Below are 21,091 nucleotides of genomic sequence, written 5' to 3'. Positions count from 1 at the left end.
CTTTGTCAATATTTTGTTACTTTACAATTTGTAGAGACCGCTACAGTTTTACATATGTTTGTCTTTTTCTTTCAACCCTGGTATTGAAGTTAAAAAGCACTCCAAACTTGCAGTGAGTTCAAGTCAACCCAATACAGAGAAAAAAGAAAAGAGAATTGAGATTTATTATGCCCCTTTGTGCTGTCTGCCAATTTGTAGAGACTGCATCTGGCTCGAGAGATAACCCAAGCTCAAACACATCTACCCAGTTCAACCGGCAAGTTATATGTGCATTAATTTTGAGTTTTCTGTTGATACAGTTAACATTGGCATCACACAGTTATATCATTTTAATTGGTTCATAAGTCTGAGTCTTGGTTTTATAGGTAGTAAACAATCGTACCTCTCCACAATTAGATGATACCACTATTGAATTTTCATTGATACAAATGACTACCGTTATTCTTGAGATGACAGGAATTACAAATGAAGTCCAACCTATAAATATGATTAGTGCAAAGAAATGGCAGATTCAGCAATTACTCTGTCAAAAATCAGAAATGTTCATATTTCACATACAGCAGTTTGCTTCAACTCTGGGGCATTAAAGCAGCCCTTTCCATGCTACAGAGCACTGGCAAAGTTACATAGCAGAGGGAAGGCCAAAATCACATGATGTTGCTGGCAGGGTGAACAGTAACACCACTGCACACAGGCTGCTGTTGTTCAAAGAACAGAAACAAAAAAAGCATGGCTTGAACATATTCTCCTTTGTTCTGATTCCAGTTCTTTTCTTTTCTCCAGGACCTGATGCCCTATGCAGACTATACTTGATACGAATCAAAAAAGAGCATACTGATGCAACTTCTGTTTGATGCACCTATCAACCATAGTCAGGTATGTGTATATATACAATTCAAGGACATGTAGATTGATCATATAAAATGATGCATCTCCCTCTGCATAAACTTACCACTACTGGTCTCCCTCACAAGAACAAAAGAGCTGGACAGGCAACGAGAACATGCACGAGGCTAGTCTCAACATGTATCATCTATCTAAGAGGATGTGCTTAGGTTTCCAGTGTCCTCTGCAAACTCCTCCCTGTACATCTCCTCTATCATCGGCTTCCATATCCGAACTCGTGCGTTTATGAACCAGTTGGAAATCTGAACCAATAACACACCAAAATGAGAACCATCAACAAGCAGCTATTTAGCAGAGCAAATTATCCACAAGAGACTTGAGGAGGTTTGAGGTTTGGACATCACTTGGTTTCTTGTCAAGCCTGTCTTGGAAGCCAGCATGAGTTTCTCAGTGTCATCAGGATATCTGCAAGGAAAAAACAAAAACCACACACTGCACACTGTTAAGAGTTTATAATATATTTAGATCTAAGTCCTCATAACTTTTGAAACGCGGCATGTGATTCTATTTAATTAGGTAAGATATATTATAGATATGATTGGATTCTGATTATAGTTATTGACCAATAGAAAAGAAGTCCATATTAAAATAGAATTCCTTAGGAGATAACATTGATGGTAGGAACTCTCAACTTATCCTAACCACATCATCTGAGTGCATTTGAGGGTATCTGAGTAGTACCTCAGCAATTGAGAGATTAAGATTTTTCTCTCAATCTTTCTCTCCCCTAATCCCCTAATCCATCAATCAATCTAGGTAGTTCTGAAAAGATAGGAAGAGAGGAGAAGGATCTAGTTCTCCTTGCAGATTGATATTTCAGATCCGAAGATGAAGCGCTTGTAGATCAGATAAGGTTTATTCTTCTTAACAACAAGAAAGGTACGCATCATAATATTGTTAAATCTAATTTATTTGATTTCAATCTTGACATAAAAATTTTTCTGCATTACAGATAGTATGATTATAGATTTTATGCTAATATGTTAGAGTTTATACTTGGGGATCATTGCCTAGCAAGTTTGGGATCATATATATATATATATATATATATATATATATATATCAATCTAAAACTTTTGTAATTACTAAAGACTAAATCGGTTTATGTGTTAGAGAGGATTTTAGAGTTTATAGTATCTCAGGATTTTTTGTTACAATATGAACTTTTGGAATTACTACTATTAGTCTCACATTATTTGTATGTGATGTTATTTTTCTAATAATTCAGTGCATATGATCTAAATATGAAAAAAGAAAAAGAAAAAACATGGCAGCATAAGACAGTTGTAGTGCTTACGGATGAAGAAAATTTTCGAACAGCCAAGTCCGGAGGACGGCCACAGAGTCTTCGGGCAATCCCCTGAGCGGCCTCCAAGCTTGCTGAGCTTGGATGATGGCCAGCTTCTGCAGAGCTTCTCTTTTCTGCCGCATGGTTTCGTCAGCCGGCCGCCGTTGCGGAGGATTCCGGTGGAGGCTTTGCAACTCTTCTCGGTGAGGAAGAGGCTCTCTTGAGACATGGATTTGAGTGAGGATGGCATCCCTGAGCTTAGAGAAGTGGCGGGACATGGCTTGAATTGTGAGAGCAGTGTAAGTTGCGGCAACTCCTCTGCCTGCAACAGCCTCAAACAGTGATATCACTCGGTCCATTCGATGGAAGTACTGCTGGTATCGGCTCTCAAGCTGAAACGGAAGAGAGAACACATACCACAACTTATTTCTTCAGCTGCAAAGATCTTTTTCCTTCATGTCACATTTAGCATGATAGTTACACTAAATATGCCAACCGCAATAATTGATTCTACAACAAAATAAAGAAGTCGTAATGTCTCAACTATTTGGGATCTGTTCATATTTTTAGTTAAGTTTTAAAATGTTTAAGCATTTATTTATAATTAAAAAGTAACCACAACACCATTAGCTCTCCTTTGCAAATATTGATACTATCTTATAAGGTTTCTCCCTTATTTTAGAGCTAAAATAATTGATTTTGTTAAACTAAACTGCTACTGGTGAATTTTTCCTCGAACAACAACACCAAAGTCCCAATTTTTTGGAGTTTTTTTTCCGTCATTTTTGAAATAGAAGGTGGGACATTTCTTGTTTTCTTTTCAGGGGTTACCGAGTCGGTTTGCCAGAACAAATATGAAGATATGAAAATATCAAAATGGCACAAATGCACAAGTAGAAACACGATTTGCCAGATATGTAGACAAGTACTTATAAGGAATCCGATTTGTCATGCATGATGGATTGTTTTTCTAATTTAATTGCACAAGAAAATTGTGTCTGCAAAATAGTTTAAGCACATTTATAGGTTAGCCAAAACAAAAAAAAAATACTATGATCATTTAGAAAAGTAGCATTTATATCACATTGTTCTCGAGAATGATTTTTCATGGAAAAAGGCGAAACAGACATTTTGTTGTTTGTACTGAATCAACATAGCAGTACCTTTCTAATTCATCATTTTATTTCTTACCCTTGCTTGCTACAAAGGTAATGATAAAGAACTAACATCATGATTGTGTCGAAAAAAGTATCAAGATTAATACTCACATTTTCTTTTTATGACACTACAGTTTTCTTTTCTCCGTGCAACATCAAAGACAACAAGAAGCCATAAGGTCCCAACAGTTTTCCTTTTTCCACAATTTTTGCAGTAAAATGTGGGACTTGTGTGTGTGGAAATTACAAGGTCAGTTTGCTATAGCAGATATAAAGCTAGGAAAAAAATGAAAATTGGCACATATGCGCACAATGCAAACACACATTTCGCATTGAAGTACTTGTAAGGAGTCCTATTTGCTATGTAAGATAGTGCCTTCTTTTATTTAGTTTAGGCACATTAGTAGGTTTGACAAAGAAATTAACTCATGATTATGCTAAGTTCCGCCTTTCGGAATGTAGCGTTCCATTGTATATCAAACTGGCACGAGTGACTTTTGATATTCTGATAATTGTACTCGGATCGACATAGCACCTTTCTAATTCATTCCTTTATTTCTATCCTTTCTTGCTACGAATGCAACTTATACATAATCACCATCATGATTTTGCCAAGAAGTATCAGGGCCAAGATTCATAGAACAAGATATGAAAGGAGGAAAGCAGAATCCATTAATAGGCCTAGTATACATGGTCGTAGACACTCGGTGTAAGCTTTATCAAGGTGGAAGACTAAATTGCAATGTACGATGCGAGATATCGATCTTTATATGCAGTTTGAGCTTCAGTTTGCAATGTAATGTGCCATTATTACTTGGGTAAAGGAAGAGGGAGTATTCAGTTGTTGTACCTCATCCAACAGGGCAACAAGCTTCACAACTCTAACTTCAACATCATGCTGCTTATCCTCCTCAGATGAGTAGTTGTTAGCTTCTTGCAAATTTCCTTCACAGTTGATGATTTCTTCCACCTGCAGAGACTTTCTACCAGCTCTGTTAGTCATTCGAGCTGACCTAATCCTTCTGAATTCTTCATCAGAACTCAGCTCTGCTGCACTTCTTACAGACACAATCTCATCAAGCAGCTCCTGAGCAGGCTTCAAATACCGAGAATGCTGGAGTACAGAGGCCATGGATGCCAGGTTTTGAGGAGTACCACAGCTTTCTCTTGGCCAATTGAGCTCCTTTAAATCTCGTCTTCCAATCTCATGTTCTTTTGCTGGTTCGCAGTCGTAAGCACCATCAGCATTGGATGATAAGCGTGAACCAAGAGTTAATGACAGGCCATGAGTCCAACCATATATGAAGTCATGCAGATCATCCTCTTTCTCACCTTGAGGATGCACCGAATGCCTCTTGGCGATCGCAGAATCTTCGGTTACTCGAACCTGAACTGGATCGGTTGGTCCGAAGAACTGCATTTCTGGTGAGTGGAGCTGATCCTGCATGCTGCTTAATTGAAGGAAATCATCTTGGTTTCTTCTGTCCACGTGAAAAGCACAGGAATGGAAGTCCTCAAAATAGGTTGGCCGATCATCCATGTTGGTGACCGGATGTTGCCTTATAATTCTTGAAGATGATTCCTTGGCATGTTCTTCTGAGATTAAGGATTCAAACATAAGAACGGCTGGTGAAATGATGCACACTGTGTGTTCTAGCAATATGGCATCTACTGTTAGAGTTTGCAAGATGAACACTTCTTTGTCTAATGGCATGGAGTCGATAGCAACTAAACAAAAAGTTTGTGACCAAAACAAAAGATTGTCCTTTGATTATACTTGAAAATCAACAACACTCGATCATCATCGAAGCGAGGAACATTAGTAAGAACAAATAGCCTCTGTTCTGCATACCACCCAAATCAGGCAGTTCAAAGTGAGAACTAAGCTTACATTACCTAGAAAAAAAGGGTCTGCATATATATGCACATTCAGATTTCATGCAAACGCTGCAATATCATGCAGGGTCTACCTCAATGGAATCTAACAAGCAACTACCACCATGAACATGGAATTCCCAGGTCTAGAATTGATGAACAAGGGAAGATGAGGGTTTTTCTCAGTTGACGACAGGTTGAAACATCATAGAAACTAATCAAGACTTCAAATTGAGCTGAAATCTAGCAGGACAATTGCATACTGTAATATCTAATGCTTCTTCACTTACAGTGATGAGTAGAGTGAAGATGTTGCAGAACTAGATGATGAACATCAATGAGCAATGTAACACCCTAAAACTCTTAAACCCCATCCAAGTTTCTCAATCCAACAGTACCTAGAGCATGATGCAGAAACACACATGGCTTGGCTTGGGAAAGGCAATAAGAACTCCCATTACCAGCCACTCAAGCAACCCATACAAATGGCAAGTGTTGTGCATGAGAAACCACCATACCCAGATCTCAAACATACATAGGAGAAGGAGAAGAAGATGCAACAAGGATGGCTGAGGAGAAGTCAGATAGCCTGATAGGGGTGGTCCCCCTTCCTTGAAATAAGTCCAAACAGAGTTTTAAAGCTTCAGCTTTAGTACCCTACTGTATAGTGTCATGTGAAGACTGATGGTCTCTCACTCCACAAATGATCCTTTTTCCTCTCTCTCTCTCTCCATTTCTCAGTTTCTCAGTCTTTTTGGGAGTTGTGTGCTGCAAAGAAGAGCCAGGTGAGGATTCCAAAAACATATCCAATACTCCACAAAAAAAAAAAAAAAACAAAAAAAAAAAGAGAGGGTAAAGTGGTGGCTCTTGAATGCTCAATGAGTAAAACAAGTACTGCCTTTCCTGGCTTCTGCTGCTCCATGAGGGCACTATCTCTCCCCACTGTGGTGTTGCAAGGATACAGGATTAGAGATGACCATGAAGATAGGAATGTGTGTGTTTGAGTGTGATGTGGGTTTCAGTTTGCATTCACATCTGATCTTGAATTGATTTGATTGAACACCTGTTTTGCATTTGGTTTCCTATGGTAGTAGAGACTGCCACATTGCTTACCCACACCCCCCCCTCCCTTCCCCTCAAGCTTACTTCTCTCTTAGCTGGTCAGACCATAGGTGTTCTTTGGATATTTTGTACCCCCCAAATAAAAAATTGATTTTATTTGTTCCTTCATATTTGAAAGGAATTCTTAATTTTGATAATTAATTATTTATTTTTTAAAAAATAAATAAATAAAAAAATAATACTAATTATCTTAAGATCATGTCTTAATGATTCTAAGATGATTAATATTATTTTTTATTTTTTTAAAAAATTGTAATAACTAATTATCATTTTGGAAAACATATGTGATCAAGTTATTTTAGTAAAAAATTAAGCATATTTTCATTCAAGTTGAAAAAAAGGGAATACCTAATATGGGAGATGTCATGTTTATTTTTGATAAAATACCTTTTGTGGTTTTTTCATTTTTTAATGATTGTTCATGATGCTCTTGCATATGATATGATGAATTTGTCCTATTCCCACACACATACACACTCTCTCTCTCTCTCTTTCTCTCTCTTGAGATGTATAATTAATAGGGTGATGGAGTGGGCAGCATCAGTGGATGAGTTATGGTCTATTCACTGTAGCTACCCTTCTTTTGACAGGAGGACATCAATATATGGCTCATCTTTTAAAGCCTCTCTTAAAACCAATTAAATTCAAAAGAATGCCTTTCTTTATTCCTCAATTCTTTATACCTATATATAGTCCTTTTGTCTGTTTTATTATTATTTTTTTATAGTTGTTTGGCTCAGACATCTGTCGTTACAGAATAACTCATATATTCTTCCTGACAACAAGAAGACATTTATTTTCTTTATTTTGTATTACCTTCTTCCTCACTCTCACTCTTTTCATGTGTCTTTTTTTTTTTTTTGCTTATTTAATAATCTATTTGAGATTGAATAACTATTTATCTAAATTGTGACATGTACAAAACACATGTTATTTATATTAAGAACAGTAGCCATATGATCCCCCTATCTAAATACAAAGAAATGTTAGATGTCCAATGATCTAACTTGAATTAAAATTTGGCACAGACAATAGAATCATTGGGAAAGAAACTTTTCAACTTTTTGGGAGACTTCTGAGGAGGAAGAAAAGAATGCAATCATCACAAAACTATGCATCATGGCAGAACAGCTTTAATGAAGAGATTCTCCAGGAAAATGCTGTTTCTTGTTCCATTTAAATGTACTGTAGGGATTACCTGAAGCACCATTTGGAGATTTCATGGACCAGTAAACAAATACAGAGAGGACCAACAAGTCTTCCATTAGATCACTACAGATATGACATCAAGAAAAATACACACATTTCAAGGATTGTGATGCATGGTCGAGCAGCTCAATCCTACATGCTCCTTGAGAGTGTGTACACCTTTCTGCTAAGAAGAAACAAAGAAGATTGATGTAAAGCACAACTCAGGATGTGCTTCCAAATCTCTGCCTTGATGCTAAGCTCTTCCCAACATCCACTTGTGCCAACAGCAATCTGTCCTTTTTCTCTGGAGTTGGTGTCCTCCCAATCTGACTAGTTTTCAGATTGCAGCTCACAGTGTTGAGTGTTAGGTGACATGACTTCATATCTTCCAAAATGGGGTGGGTGGTATTGATTCACATCTCACCATTTGGACCAGCATCCAACAACTTTCACCATCTTTGCCAAGCAGATGGGACACAGCACGGTTTGCTGGGCAGGTAGCAGGTTTTGAGGTCTTGTTGTCATGTGTGTTCTCAGTCTCCAAATGCTCCCCTGGACATGGTGATCTCCCCTCAGTCTAGGTGTATGCTACTTACCAGTAGTACCTGCTCGTTCAGAGCTCAAGGAGAGCTCACTACAACCATGTTCATGAGTATGGCAACATTAAGGTGTATACAATTCACAAGGATTTGCTGTTTTGATGCTGCATCCTATCACTGCATTTAGATTGAACAAAGCCTTGCTCTTCAGGAAATGGTCAGCAGCAGTGCTTCTTGCACTGCAATTATTAAGTTTATCTGTGATGAGATTAGTGAAAGAGTGAAGGTTAACCATCTTCCAATTCTTTGCAAAAATTGATCTCTGATGAGGTTACTATTAATAAGTTTAAGCATCTTGGATTGGTGATTCAGATTCATCAAACTAATGAGTTAATTATGTTCTTCAAACAAGTAGAGGAGTAAATGTTGGCCATGCAAGTCTTTTGATTCAAACAAGTATGTCTGTGATATCAACACTAAATAATTCAGCATCACAACTTGAAGCTAGGAAAGGAAGAGGAAAGAGAGACAAGGAGTAGAAAGCAGACACAAGCTTGACTTTTGTCTCTCCTCATGTCCTACATAACCATCAATGAATGAGTTGATTTGAAGATGGTGTGTGGCCCGCAGACCAAACCCTAACATCTCATGTGCTCCTCCATTATGATTGGATCCAAAGTAAGGCCATGTTTGTGTTAGCTCGCCTCGATCACATGCCCACACATGGGCTGCCTGCCGTCAGATCGACGGTCGAGATCTTTCCGACGCCGTCCTTCGATGAATCCTAGCCGTCCGATCTTTGTTCCTGCATGGTCCTCGTGGGTGTCCTGCGTCGTCCAACAGACAACCCTAGCCAGTTGTCGATACCGTGATTTCCCATGCATGGAAGCCCGGAGACTGCATGCCTTCTCTTACTCTTCCTTCCATGTTGGACTACAAGTCTATATCATCCCTCCTTCTCTTCTCATCACCTGTGATCGTTGTGGAATCTAAGGGACATGGAGGCTGAGGCGAGCTACGTCAAGGACACCGAGCTAAGGCTCGGTTTGCCCGGCACCCACGCGCCGGTAGCAACGAGGGGAAGCAAACGAGCGCTGCCGGAGGACGACGAGAAGAGCCATGGCAAGAGCAAGTAAGCCTGCGAGAGCGGTTCTGCAAGAGCTGTTGGGGAAGACATGGCGGAGCGTGGCTTTTGCTGATGACTGTTTGTTGAAATGACAGGGCTCGAGTGGTGGGGTGGCCGCCGATCCAGTCGTACAGGAAGAACAGCTTCCGGGCGAGGAAGGCGGAGGCGGAAGCCGCCGGATCTTACGTGAAGGTTAGCATGGACGGGGCTCCCTACTTGAGGAAGATTGATCTTAGGGTTTACAGGGGTTACAAGGAGCTCAGGGAAGCCTTGGAGGACATGTTCGGATGCTTTTCTCTGGGTAAGGGAGCATATCCTCAGTAACATTCATGACAACCATGGATAACAACAAGCACGATGATGCAAAGAAATCTTGCATTACATCTTCCAGGAGAAGCGTCTGGGGCAGAAGGGTGCACTGGATCTGAACATGCCATGGCTTACGAAGACAAAGATGGAGACTTGATGTTGGTTGGAGATGTCCCATGGGAGTAAGTGTCTGATCTCTCTGATGGTGTTTGCTTCTCCCTCTACTGCATGAGCTGACATACATGCATCTCTTCTTGTAGGATGTTCATCTCTTCCTGCAAAAGACTCAGGATAATGAAAGGATCTGAAGCAAGAGGCTTAGGATGAACAAGGCATTCAGATCTTCAAAGGATCAATGTGGAGGAAGAGGTTTTGCCTGTTCTTGTGGATTCTTCCAAGTCAATGAATCTGCTGAAAAAAGGGAGAAAGAAGAAGTCAGAAAAGAAAAAGAAGCAGAGGAAACAAAGCTTGGCAATGAAGAAATCTGAAAACCAACAAAATTGGTGAGAACTGCTAAAAAGATATCTCAAGTTTTGGTGTTAGAATAGCTTTGTGGTGTATAAGGGGAGATACAGAACTTGTTCTCCATGCAATTGTACAGAAATTTGCTGTAATCCATGTGCAGTGAAGAATATGGTTTCAAGTTCTTGCAAGTAGATCAAAGGCTTGCTTACAAATTCCTATTTGATGTATCATGATCTGAAAGAGAAAAAGAAACACAAAATCATGTTTGTGATGTCACTAGAAACTATAAATAGAGATTTAAATGAGCTATAAGAATATTGTATTAGAAATTAAAAAGTAGGGATTGAATGTTTTCTATTATTGACTGAAAATGTTGTCTTGTACAGTGGAAAAAAGCCACTCATTTCAATATCTCAATGATGTTAATCATCAGTGCTTCTTGTTCAAATGCAAATGAATGGCACAAGCAAACATACAATGTCTAATATTTCTATAACAAGCAACAAGACTTGACCTAATGCAGATTCAAGTTTGACTACTCCATGTATTTACCCACACAGCACCAAAATATTGTAGCCAGAAACTGGATGTTCCCAATGCAAACCTCAGGTAATAACATACTCCTAGTATAGAAAAATACTGGAAGAAACAGTGACCTCCCACATTCTTCACAACAAACAAGTCAAGTTGATCCCTGTGACTGCATCTTGGATTGGTTCAGTTCTAATCCCCTGTTTTGTCAGCCATGTCAAGTTCTTGGAAGCAAGCAATGTTTCGTTGCTTGATAGGACATGATGCATCAGCAAGAATGCTAAAATGCTCAGTGTTCTTGTTCTTCTTCTTTATGGACTGTGAAATGATCTACCGGTTTGGAGCCCTCACGGGGATCCTGAATGTTACTGCTGCCATTGTCATCTCCCAGAGCTTTCAAGCTTGAAATAGTAACAACAACAAAAGAATGGCTCTGAGGTAACCTCTTTGTCCTCAAAATATGATAGTGTCTTCTGCCCCCGAGTCAACCCTGTGCAGTGCCCCTATAGAAGATGCAACATATCTAATAGCAGAAGTAGCACGTAGAATAAAGCAAGGTGATCTCTCTCTCTCTCTCTCTGGCGCGCGCGCGCTTGCTTGCGCTTCCATCGTCTTTTTTTGGGACATGATCTTCTCCATACCATGTCAGGCAGAAAAGCTATCGACGCACACATTTGTCCCTGAGAGCGCTTGGCATTTCTTCAAACACCTTCACCTCTCTTTTTCTCTCTCTCTCTCTCTCTCTCTCTCTCTCTCTCTCTCTATATATATATATATATATATATATATATATATATATATATATATATATATATATATATATATATATATATATATATATATATATATATATCATATTTAAGGCTTTGGGACCCACATTTGTCCTCGAGTGAATGGGGCTAATTATATTTAAAAAAAATGATATCGGAGGAAATATGTAGCTTCATTTATCCTATTAAAATGATAATTTTAACGTTCAATGATAGACGACGGTACTATCGCATTGATATCGATGAAGTTACTTAGCGAAGATGATAAGGTTCACCCTCATCGTGATTCCACTCGCCTCCACGAGGAGCATGTCACTAGTCTCATCATCACTTGTCCTACGCCACTCTACATCTTTGTTGACTCGACGAGAGATAAGAGGTGATATCAGAACTGATGTGACAGTGAGGGGAGCAGTATGTTGAGACTAGGATCCGCCTAATGAGTTAATAATGAGACAATCACCATCTTGACCTAGATGCCATGATCACTATCACTATCTGCGTCAAAACGAACTTCATTATCACTCATCAATTATATCACCATCGACGTAGATATAAAGTTACACAAGATGGGTGACATGCTTCCTATTGGGGTGGGTAACGTCGTGATAAGAGCGAATTTTATCGTCATAGGAAGCGGCTACACAATCACTTTGACATTACCATTCACCACCACCGAACATTAAAATTTTATTTTTATTTTTATATTTTCGCCAATAAAATTGATGTTAAATTGGTTTAGATATTTTATTTAATTTTTTAACAGGTGCTCTCTCTCTCTCTCTCCTTCGACATTGTAATCTTTGGCAAAAGGCTTTCCGGCCGATCGATCACCATATCCCATTGCCATGTTTTCGCCAGCGGCGCCCCTGGCGACCAAGAACCTCGGCTCTCGGAGATCCACCGAGTGCTGTGCCGCGCCCGTCGCTCCCGGCAGGGGGTTTCTTCTTCTTTGATTTGATCTCCCGAAACGTTACACTTCTCGATCTCCGAAATCTGGGTAGCGTTTCACCTGGCATCTTTCTCCAACGCCCTGAACTACGTGAGTTCCTCTGAGGTTTCCAATCTATTCGATAAATATGCGTTTCTTTTCTGCGGATTCCGTTGGTTTCAACCCGAGATATGCTAAAGTTCCGATTTTCTCGTCAGCACTTTTTGATTCGCTGGAAGACAATCCTGACATGCCATGCGAGTTCAGCGAAGCACATAGGAAAAGAGTGCGACATATGTTTCCATTTCTTGGATTCCCTTTAGCAATGTCGATTAATGAAAATTCGAATTCGGGTACGTGACGTGCTTACTGTACTGATGTTGTTCAGTTCTTTGTTTCCTACTGCTTCTTGATTGGTCTTCGCGTTGTAGTTTGTCCTCTGAACTGCCATGGCCATCTAGGTATCTTTCACGAATCAAAAGTTCTTGATTTGGGCTCATATCTTTGGATGATTAGGTCCATTGCAGCATAAACTGCAAGACAAATTGACAGCTTGGCTAGTCCTGATTCTGTCCACTGCTGATAAATGACATTTAGAGGAAACATAATATCATCCTGCTGCGGCCTGTCTAGGTTCATACCAGGTCCATCAGTATTATGAATGTCTATTTCTAAGATAATATCAATGATATTATCTTGTCGATATGGGGTTGCTTTCATGTCTCTAGTCACCTAAGTAGACAATTTCAATTGTGAATTCTTGATTCAAATTTAACAATAATACTACCTTTTTTGTACTTTATGCTTTTCAAAGTTTATATTGAACTGCATGTATATAGGTCTAAGAGACCTATATTCAAACTACAAGCAATCTGTCATTTTTCCCCTATTGGATCCTCAGAGCAACAACATGATAGATGGCTACCATTTTCTGCAATGAATGTGGTATCTATAATGGTACGTTCCTGTGTATTAGTCTTTTCTCTATCCAAGGGGTTACCTATTTGTAGTTATCTAATATTTCTAATATGTTATCCAGACTGTTCATCTCTTATAATGAGTGTCACCGTTTTGCCAATTTATTACAAGTGTCTGGTTTTTCCTTCTCTATTCCCTAACTGTCAGAGAAGAAATACTTTTATATATTTTCTTACAAGTTGAAACGTAATAATGAAATTCCATTGAATAATAAATGTTTCACGTGGGTACTTTCAAAAATCTGCTAATTGTTGATTTGGTATCGTCTATTCAAAAGCTAGTTTGATGTATGAAACGATAAATATGAATTTTGAAGACCTTGTGAATTATAGGAGAAAACTCTCTATCCTTCTTTTCTTGTGCATGTGGAAGCATGATGAATTAAGCCAGCCGACCCTGATTTGATAGAGTAGATAGAATAAGGTTAACCATATGTTGAGGCACATCCATAATTATCTAAAGCAAGTCTTCATCTCTTTCATACTCTGAGTGAACTCTATGCAAATGATGACTTTTAGTACGATAAAGAGATCATAATCATGGTGTAATGCCACAATTTGCAAATGTTATATCAGTACCCCTTCCATTCTTTTTTTTCTTTGTTTTATTAGGACAATTGAGGTGGAGACCACCTCAATAAATATGTGGATCAAATACTCTGTCGGCTCCTTCATAAAAATTTGAACACAGTAAATCTTTTAGTGAAGTGTGAAATGACCTGAATAAGGCTTTAAGTACCACTTCATTATTCGCTAAGCACCTCATGTCTTCTATCTGTTCCAATCAGATCATTCACATTATGATGGTTGTGAAGCTGCAAGAACTATCTGCAAATCTAACACTCATCGGTGGCTTCTGTTTGTGATGCTTTGATGTAAAGGGGATCATGTCATCGTCACTTATTTCCTGCCTTTGTTTTCTGATTCTCTGTAGCTTTAGATGTAAAAGAAATCCCTATGTTGATACAAAATGCAGCTAAACAAAACTATTATCTGGAATATAAGACCTATAACAAGCTTAAGTTGTATGGAATTAGGGTTCCTGTTCCACTAGGACTCATGATGGGAGCCATCTAATTAGTCTGTTAATATAGAGACCAAAGTGGTTAACAAACTAGAAAGGAGTGGATGATGATATGCAATGAAGAAACACACTAGACAAATTGCAGAGGAGGTCTTGTCTATCAACGTAAGCATCTATGGCGTACACTTGAAGTTCATTGTCATCTTATGACGTGGTTACTAGTCTTCTAAGAACATAGTGTTGAATCTCGTATTTTTATGATGAAACCACTTGATATGTGTTTATGTTTTAATCTGCGTTTTGAGTAACGCAGGATGCTTCGATCAGGATGAGACAATTAAAGCAGGAAAAATCATGTTGTGCCGGAGGAACATGTCTGAAGATTGGACGTCGGGCTGGTGGATCGGTCGACGTATCGACAGAAGGCTTCGAGCCGTGAACTCGGGCATCGGGCCAAGAAGAGCGGGTATTGTGCCAAGGATATCGGAGTTGCGGAGTCAACTGGCCGATTGGGCAATAGGCCGCAGAAGAGGACGATGCGCCGAAGAATCGGACGAAGCGTCGAGGGACCAATGACATGCCGGACAACTTGGTTAATTGCTTAGGATTAATTGTCTCGATCGAAGTTTTGTTTAAGTGTGCAGGATTAACTACAATGGAAGTAAGACATGCAGCAGGAGTTGCGCCGGAGTCAGGACTATGATCACGTTGGGAGTTCGAGAGCTCGACGGAAGTTCGGACGGTTGTCGGAGGTTCTGCGGGAACATATCTGAGAAGTCCAGGAGCTTGCCAAAAGAAGCTCGTCGGAACTCGCCAAGTGGATCGTCGTAAGTCCAGGAGTTTGCCGGAAGTCCGCAGGAGCATCACCGAGGGTTCATCGGATGATCGACGGAAGTTCACCGGAAGCTCGTTGGAAGAAGCGGTTGACGCACCGGAGCAAGCTGTCCTTCGAATTGTCATAGTTAGCATGTTGATTAAGTTAGAAATGGGAGGTGATCCCACTAACTTAATCTTGGGGCAATTGGGCCCTTGAAAGACCCAATTGGGGCCGAATGGATCAGCCCATTCGGACCCAGATGACTTGGCCACAGGTGGCACCGCCTGGGTCGGCGGTGGCATCGCCTGGGTCGGCGGTGGCATCGCCTGGGTCGGCGGTGGCATCGCCTGGGTCGGCGGTGGCATCGCCTGGGTCGGCGATGGCACCGCCCAGGGCTCGGTCTCCGAGTTCTAGCTGGGCGGTGCAACCGCCCCTGACAGGCGGTGGAACCGCCTGAGCTCGGTCTCCGAGCTCTAGTTGGGCGGTGCAACCGCCCCAGTCAGGCGGTGGCACCGCCTGAGCTCGGTCTCCGAGCTCTGCCAAGCGGTGCAACCGCCCCTGACAAGCGGTGGCACCGCCCAGGAGCTCAGTCTCCGAGCTCTGACAGCGGTGCAACCGCCAGACCCCAGAATTTCAGGAATTGATAGTTTTGAGCTCCAAATTCGAACTGGTTTGGGGCCTATAAATACCTCACTCTTTCAGCAATGAAAGAGCAACGAAAACCACCGAAATCTTAATCTTACTCTGTGATTTTTAGTGCTCTAAAGTGTTGTATGAGTTAAAAGTTCTCCTTCTCTTCTTCCAAGTTCAGATCTTTCAAGAGATGAGAGAAAAGTTTGTAAAGGTTGTCTCCTAAGCCCGTCAAAAAGAGTGAATCTGTAAAAAGGTGGTTGGCCTTCGCCTATTGAAGGAAGGCCTCTAGTGGACGTCGGCAACCATATCGGTGGAGGAAGCCAGAAGTGGATGTAGGTCAAGACTGACCGAACCATTTTAAATCGCGCTGCTCTCTGGTTTGCATTTACTTTGAGTTCATTATCTTTACTGCAAACCTCCTTCATAGCCTACTGTGTTCTGCGCTTTTACGTCTGAGTTTTCAAGCTCAATACTTTTCGAATCGTGTTTAGACGTAAATCGGTTTTCTCGCAAATCACTCTAAATCGAGCTGCTCTCTGGTTTGCATTTACTTTGAGCTCATTATCCTTACTGCAAACCTTCTTCATAGCTTACTGTCTTCTGCGCTTTTACGTTTACGTTTCCAAGCTCAATACTTTCCGAATCGTGTTTAGACGTAAATCGGTTTTCTCGTACGAACATCGTATTTCAGTTTGCGCTTACATTCTGATTTCTATCACAATAGCAAACTGCCTTATCAGATTCGTTTTTAACTGTCTCTTGCCTAATCACAAGTTAAAGTGATTTACGAATCGAAGTTTCTGCTGAAATCAGCTTTGTCGTACGAACTCAGTTTTAAAACGCACAAAGTTTTCCGCTGCACTAATTCACCCCCCCCCCCCCCCTCTTAGTGCTCTTGATCCTAACACATAGCTATTATCATAAATTGTTCATATCTTGATAATGAAATTAGTGCAGGAAAAGTGATGTGTTGTAGGATATTTTTCTGTTTTTCAGATGCATTGTCATCATCATAGTTCTGGTGGCAATTTTGGATGTATTTAAAATCCTACTTTGAGTTATATTCATCTTTAGTTGTTATTTCATGTAAGGATTAGATGTTGTTATAATCAATGTCTTCAATTTCAAATAATACTGTCTGTACCGGGCGATACGTACTGGTCCGCCAACAGATCGATACACGAACCGCCCGCTACCAGGCGGTACCGTCGATTGGGTTATTTTCGCCCTGTTATCATTTTAAATCGGCAGTGACCGAGGAAGAAGAAAGAAGAGGGGTGATCGAGGGAGAAGAAAGAAAAAGGAGAAGAAAAGAAGTACCTACGCCGCTCTCCCTCCTCGTCTGTTGGCGACCTCTCATCTGCACGGGGAGAAGAATCTCAGCGTCGCGAGGAGAAGAGGTGATGTCACGGCGAAAATGATATATATGTATGTATATATATATATGTATGTATATATATATATATATATGTATATATATATATATATGTATATATATACATGTATATATATATAGGCGATGTCGCCTCGTTTTTTCTGTGATATCGCCTCGGCGACGTCGCCCTGCGTGGGGAGAAGAGTTCGACGACGTCGTCGAAAAAGATTTTTTTTTTACTTTATATATATACATACATATATATATATACATATATATATATATATACATACATATATACATACATATATACATACATACATAAATATATATATATATATATATATATATATATATATATATATATATATATATATATATATATATATATATATATATATACTGAGTAGTATATCGAAATATACCGCTTGGTATACAGTACCGTACCGTAACGAGCAAATCTCGAAACTCCAGTACAGTACGAAATTTCAATCCTTGATTAGAATTAGTGTTCTACCATGACTTGAGTTTTGATAAAATGTTCTTTTTTTTTTTTAGGTTTGTAGATTGGTTAGAATACGGGTTTCAAGAGTTTATACATAAAAGGTCATCTAATGGACTCATTCGGACAAAAGAAAGTTGATTAGTTAAACCACAAAGCCATCGTGCTTCTCTCCTTCTTTAAATTCTATTCTTTTTCTTTCATTATTCTCTCATTCTCTATAATTTAGTGCTCCAGTACTTATGGTTGGAGATTAGCCAACTCATAACTTCTTTTTTTCCCTTTTGTGTTCTTATTGTTTTCCCTTAAAAGCTACCATTATTGGAGTTTTCTCTGTATCAGATCAAACCTCTACTGGTTAGAACTTAACGTTCTGCTTGGCCTTCTACTCGCTGTTTCATGCTTACTTGATAGAGACATGTAGCTTATGTAGAAAATCATAGTTCAAGTCATGGAAAATCTTTCTCTTGTAGGGATAGGACTGCATATGTTGATCCTTCTCAAATCTGCATTGGTGAGAGGCTGTGTGATGTCCTACCTAAGATGAGACAAACAACAAAGTAAAATCCAAACTAAGCAACAATATGGTCCCCAAATGTCTGACCTTTTGTTATTATTATTGGCAAAAGGTTTGGACATTTGAAGTGGTTATGTGAATGATCCACAACCATCATTGGCTAGGAAAGTTTGTTATGAAAAAGCGACTTTGCATTTCTTGATGACTTATCTAGACAAGTGTTTTATTATTTCTCATATGATGTGTTTCATCTTTTGTCACAGAAATAAAACAATTCTATACTGAATTCTATTGATTTTTAATATACTCCTGTTTTGAATTATTATCTTTTTTTCTTAATGCTTTTGGTTTGTGATATTTCAGGTGGCAAAGATTATAGACATTGCCCCTATATGTATTATGTAGCTACTTGTTGTTTTATGATCAATTGGACAAAGGTACAGAAGTTCATTATATTTTCTAAACATCCTGTCCTGTTTCAAATTGCTTGATATTGTAATCCATAATTGTTTTTCAGCAATCATATTTCACTTTCATTTTCTTTTACATGCTTCCTGCATGTAGTCACATTATTTGTGGTTCAGGCTGGTACCAGCTTTTGGTTTGTGGAACAACACCATGGATGATACATGGATATGGTGAAATCAGAGATGTGTTTCTAAAGCACTTTGGGAGAAAAGTGCTATGGTTAGTGTTTATAGTTGACATTTCATGCACATAGACGATATATCATTCAAAGGTTTGAACCAGCTGTTTATCAAATCTGCAGAAGTGACAGAGGACGGAATATTCTTGGTTGGCGAATGGATTGCATGGTACGGATTCCATCATCAGAAGATTTTTGTATTTGAACTCTGCTGTTGTTCAAGACACTCCTGATTTGCTTCCTGACACAACCATTTAAGTTATCCTTTTTACTTAAAAGTTTTTGCACTCAGGTATCTTTTGATCTATCATATGAAATTCTCTTTTCCACCCTTTTGGATTAACTTTCTGCGACAACAAACCACAACAACCTGCATAGGGTTAAGATTCAATCCCAGTGGTTTATATACTTGTATGCTATTGTTTGGTGATCAAGTGAATGAATTTTACAGGCATTGTCTTATACATATAGTTCCTTTCATGTTTCTCCAGGAAGGTGTCTCACCAAAGTTGAGTTGTTAAAGATTGTTGAGATATGTTGAGAAGGTATATAAATTGCCAGTAAGTGGTCAGGAATGATGAAATTAAACCTTTCCTAATCTCTGTACTTGTTTGATGCTTACTTTCATTGTTACGCAGGACAGAATTAAAATTGTGCCCAGATAAGTAGAGGAGCAGCTGGAGGGAACAACACATTGCTTGGGGAACACCTCCCTTGTACAGGGATCCAGGTACCTGCTGAATTCTTCTAAAACTATATCATGAATAACAGCAGCTATTCGTAGCTTGGCCGAGAGGATACTGTCTGAACGAGTTATTTCCGTTGTTTCAAATTAATTCTCATTTCATTTCTTGGTTCTATTATGTAATTATTCTGTTTCCAGTAAAACTATGGCTGTCACTAGTGAACAACCTTCATGATATGAAGCAAAATTTGGACCAACAACTTCTATTGCACTTCTTGTCTTCTAATAAGCTTTTTCCTATTAGTCAACTTAATTCTCTTTTTTTTTTCTTCTCAGATTGGGACTGTATCTTTTGCGGACATTCTTCACAGGAATAAGTATGATATTGTTCTTATGGGAAAAAATTCTGTATAACCTAAACTGCATCAGCTAGCTTGCTAATGCTTTGTTAACACCTTCTGTTTGTTCAATATCTCGCATTAACATTTTGGTATTGCAAAACAATTATATTTATGTCTTCACACTGATTATTAAATTTTGTGATAATAATCGAGAATTTATGGTTGGCCATCCCTCTGACTTGTGAATTAATGAACAGAATTTTCCAGGAGTAACTCATTTTCCTCGAAACTAGGTTTCTATATGATCTCGAAACATTGCTTACCAACAATTGATCTCTTTCAGGAGGTTGCCAGTTCTGCTGTCAATCTTGATTTGTTTGAATGTTACTGTACTTGAATTCATGTTTCTAAACAAAAATTAGTTAGAAAAAAGCAATGCTCTATATCATGTTATCAATGAATTTTCCATGGTAACCCATTGGTGAACATTGGAGTAATAATTGTAGGTGGTGTTGTCTGCCATCACAATTTAACTAGAGATGTTGTCTTACACAGAAATCAATGGTCGAAAACGAGACTTTGTTTGTGATGTCCCGTTGTTCTCTTGCAACAGTAATAGCTGGTTATTGGTAAACATTCGAGTAATAGTTGTAGGCGATTGTTTGTCATCGGCAATGAGTAACTCGAGATATTGCCTTATACAGAGCTCAATAGTCGAAAAATGAGGCCGTCTATGAGATCGGTCGCGGCTGATTCTTGAACATTTCGAGTAATGATTATAGGTGGTTGTTAGTCATCACAATATTTAACTAGAGATCTTGCTTGACTTATATAGAGCTTAACAATAGATAAAGATCCATGTAGCTATTCCTCAAATGATCATGATATTATGATTTTATTATTGGCGCGGTGATCGCCAGTCAGTCGTCACAATAACCATATGAGCCTGCAGCAACGAAGAGGGGATAGTATTCCATTCCATATGGTACTACAGTTGCCAATGGAAGACACTAACCCAGTGGGACAAGTGAACACAGTTCTGAACACTCAGATCTCACGGCAGAAGTCGGCACTTTTTGGCACACACATGTCCACTAGTTTGTGCCATGTGCTTACAAAAGATATTGACAATGGTCTCTGCCTTCTCTAATGGCTTGAGAGCAACAACCAAAAAAAAGTACAGGCCACTACCAGGGATACCCCCACCACAAAAAGCAGAATGAGTGCATGATCAGCCACCCTTTGACTTATCTGAGGAGCAGCACTTTAGAGAAATAAAGCAGCCATCACCACCACCACCATCATCAATTTCTCTGAGGTGTCATGTTAGCTCAAATCCTGCCATTATTCCTTTCCTGATCAAT

At 39.2% G+C, this 21,091-nt stretch overlaps 2 protein-coding genes and 1 long non-coding RNA gene across 8 annotated transcripts; 2 read left to right on the top strand and 1 right to left on the bottom strand.

Moving 5' to 3' along the window:
• Positions 1 to 518: 518 nt before the first annotated feature.
• On the bottom strand, positions 519 to 5,751 carry LOC135581250 (BEL1-like homeodomain protein 11). 4 transcript variants are annotated; one of them, XM_065107888.1, is made up of 6 exons: positions 5,517 to 5,741; positions 4,684 to 4,947; positions 4,202 to 4,569; positions 2,204 to 2,586; positions 1,251 to 1,311; positions 519 to 1,148 (listed from the first exon to the last, which is right to left on the bottom strand). In XM_065107888.1, exons 2-6 carry the CDS (start codon positions 4,889 to 4,891, stop codon positions 1,038 to 1,040), a joined length of 1,131 nt encoding a protein of 376 aa, XP_064963960.1. In that variant the 5' UTR covers positions 4,892 to 4,947; positions 5,517 to 5,741; the 3' UTR covers positions 519 to 1,037. The 4 variants fall into 4 exon arrangements, with proteins under 4 accessions (XP_064963960.1, XP_064963959.1, XP_064963958.1 ...); XM_065107887.1 differs by having other exon boundaries at positions 4,202 to 4,947; positions 5,625 to 5,751; XM_065107886.1 differs by having other exon boundaries at positions 4,202 to 4,947.
• A 3,225-nt stretch (positions 5,752 to 8,976) lies between these two features.
• On the top strand, positions 8,977 to 9,982 carry LOC103983803 (auxin-responsive protein IAA4-like). The gene is made up of 4 exons (XM_009401087.3): positions 8,977 to 9,210; positions 9,300 to 9,505; positions 9,596 to 9,695; positions 9,774 to 9,982. Exons 1-4 carry the CDS (start codon positions 9,077 to 9,079, stop codon positions 9,838 to 9,840), a joined length of 507 nt encoding a protein of 168 aa, XP_009399362.2. The 5' UTR covers positions 8,977 to 9,076; the 3' UTR covers positions 9,841 to 9,982.
• Positions 9,983 to 12,088: 2,106 nt separating this feature from the next.
• Positions 12,089 to 20,040, top strand: LOC108952812 (uncharacterized). 3 transcript variants are annotated; one of them, XR_010486620.1, is made up of 8 exons: positions 12,089 to 12,321; positions 12,429 to 12,563; positions 18,419 to 18,492; positions 18,640 to 18,742; positions 18,825 to 18,870; positions 19,193 to 19,261; positions 19,340 to 19,431; positions 19,723 to 20,040. It is a non-coding gene; the product is annotated as an uncharacterized LOC108952812 (long non-coding RNA). The 3 variants fall into 3 exon arrangements; XR_010486622.1 differs by having other exon boundaries at positions 18,825 to 19,246; positions 19,345 to 19,431; XR_010486621.1 differs by having other exon boundaries at positions 18,825 to 19,246.
• The last annotated feature ends 1,051 nt before the right edge of the window (positions 20,041 to 21,091 follow it).

Source organism: Musa acuminata, chromosome BXJ2-5 (assembly GCF_036884655.1).
Source record: "Musa acuminata AAA Group cultivar baxijiao chromosome BXJ2-5, Cavendish_Baxijiao_AAA, whole genome shotgun sequence".
NCBI lineage: Eukaryota > Viridiplantae > Streptophyta > Magnoliopsida > Zingiberales > Musaceae > Musa > Musa acuminata.
The sequence above is the reverse complement of the archived record's forward strand: the minus strand, read 5'-3'. Positions and strand labels throughout refer to the sequence as shown.

Excerpts from the sequence above, each read along its gene's own strand:
- LOC135581250 (XM_065107885.1), bottom strand. The coding sequence starts at position 4,891 with ATGGATGATCGGCCAACCTATTTTGAGGACTTCCATTCCTGTGCTTTT. Across the intron at positions 2,587-4,201 it reads TTGTTGCCCTGTTGGATGAG|CTTGAGAGCCGATACCAGCA; the intron begins GTACAACAACTG and ends CTTCCGTTTCAG. Across the intron at positions 1,149-1,250 it reads CAGGCTTGACAAGAAACCAA|ATTTCCAACTGGTTCATAAA; the intron begins GTGATGTCCAAA and ends TTATTGGTTCAG.
- LOC103983803 (XM_009401087.3), top strand. The coding sequence starts at position 9,077 with ATGGAGGCTGAGGCGAGCTACGTCAAGGACACCGAGCTAAGGCTCGGT. Across the intron at positions 9,211-9,299 it reads AAGAGCCATGGCAAGAGCAA|GGCTCGAGTGGTGGGGTGGC; the intron begins GTAAGCCTGCGA and ends TTGAAATGACAG. Across the intron at positions 9,696-9,773 it reads GTTGGAGATGTCCCATGGGA|GATGTTCATCTCTTCCTGCA; the intron begins GTAAGTGTCTGA and ends CTCTTCTTGTAG.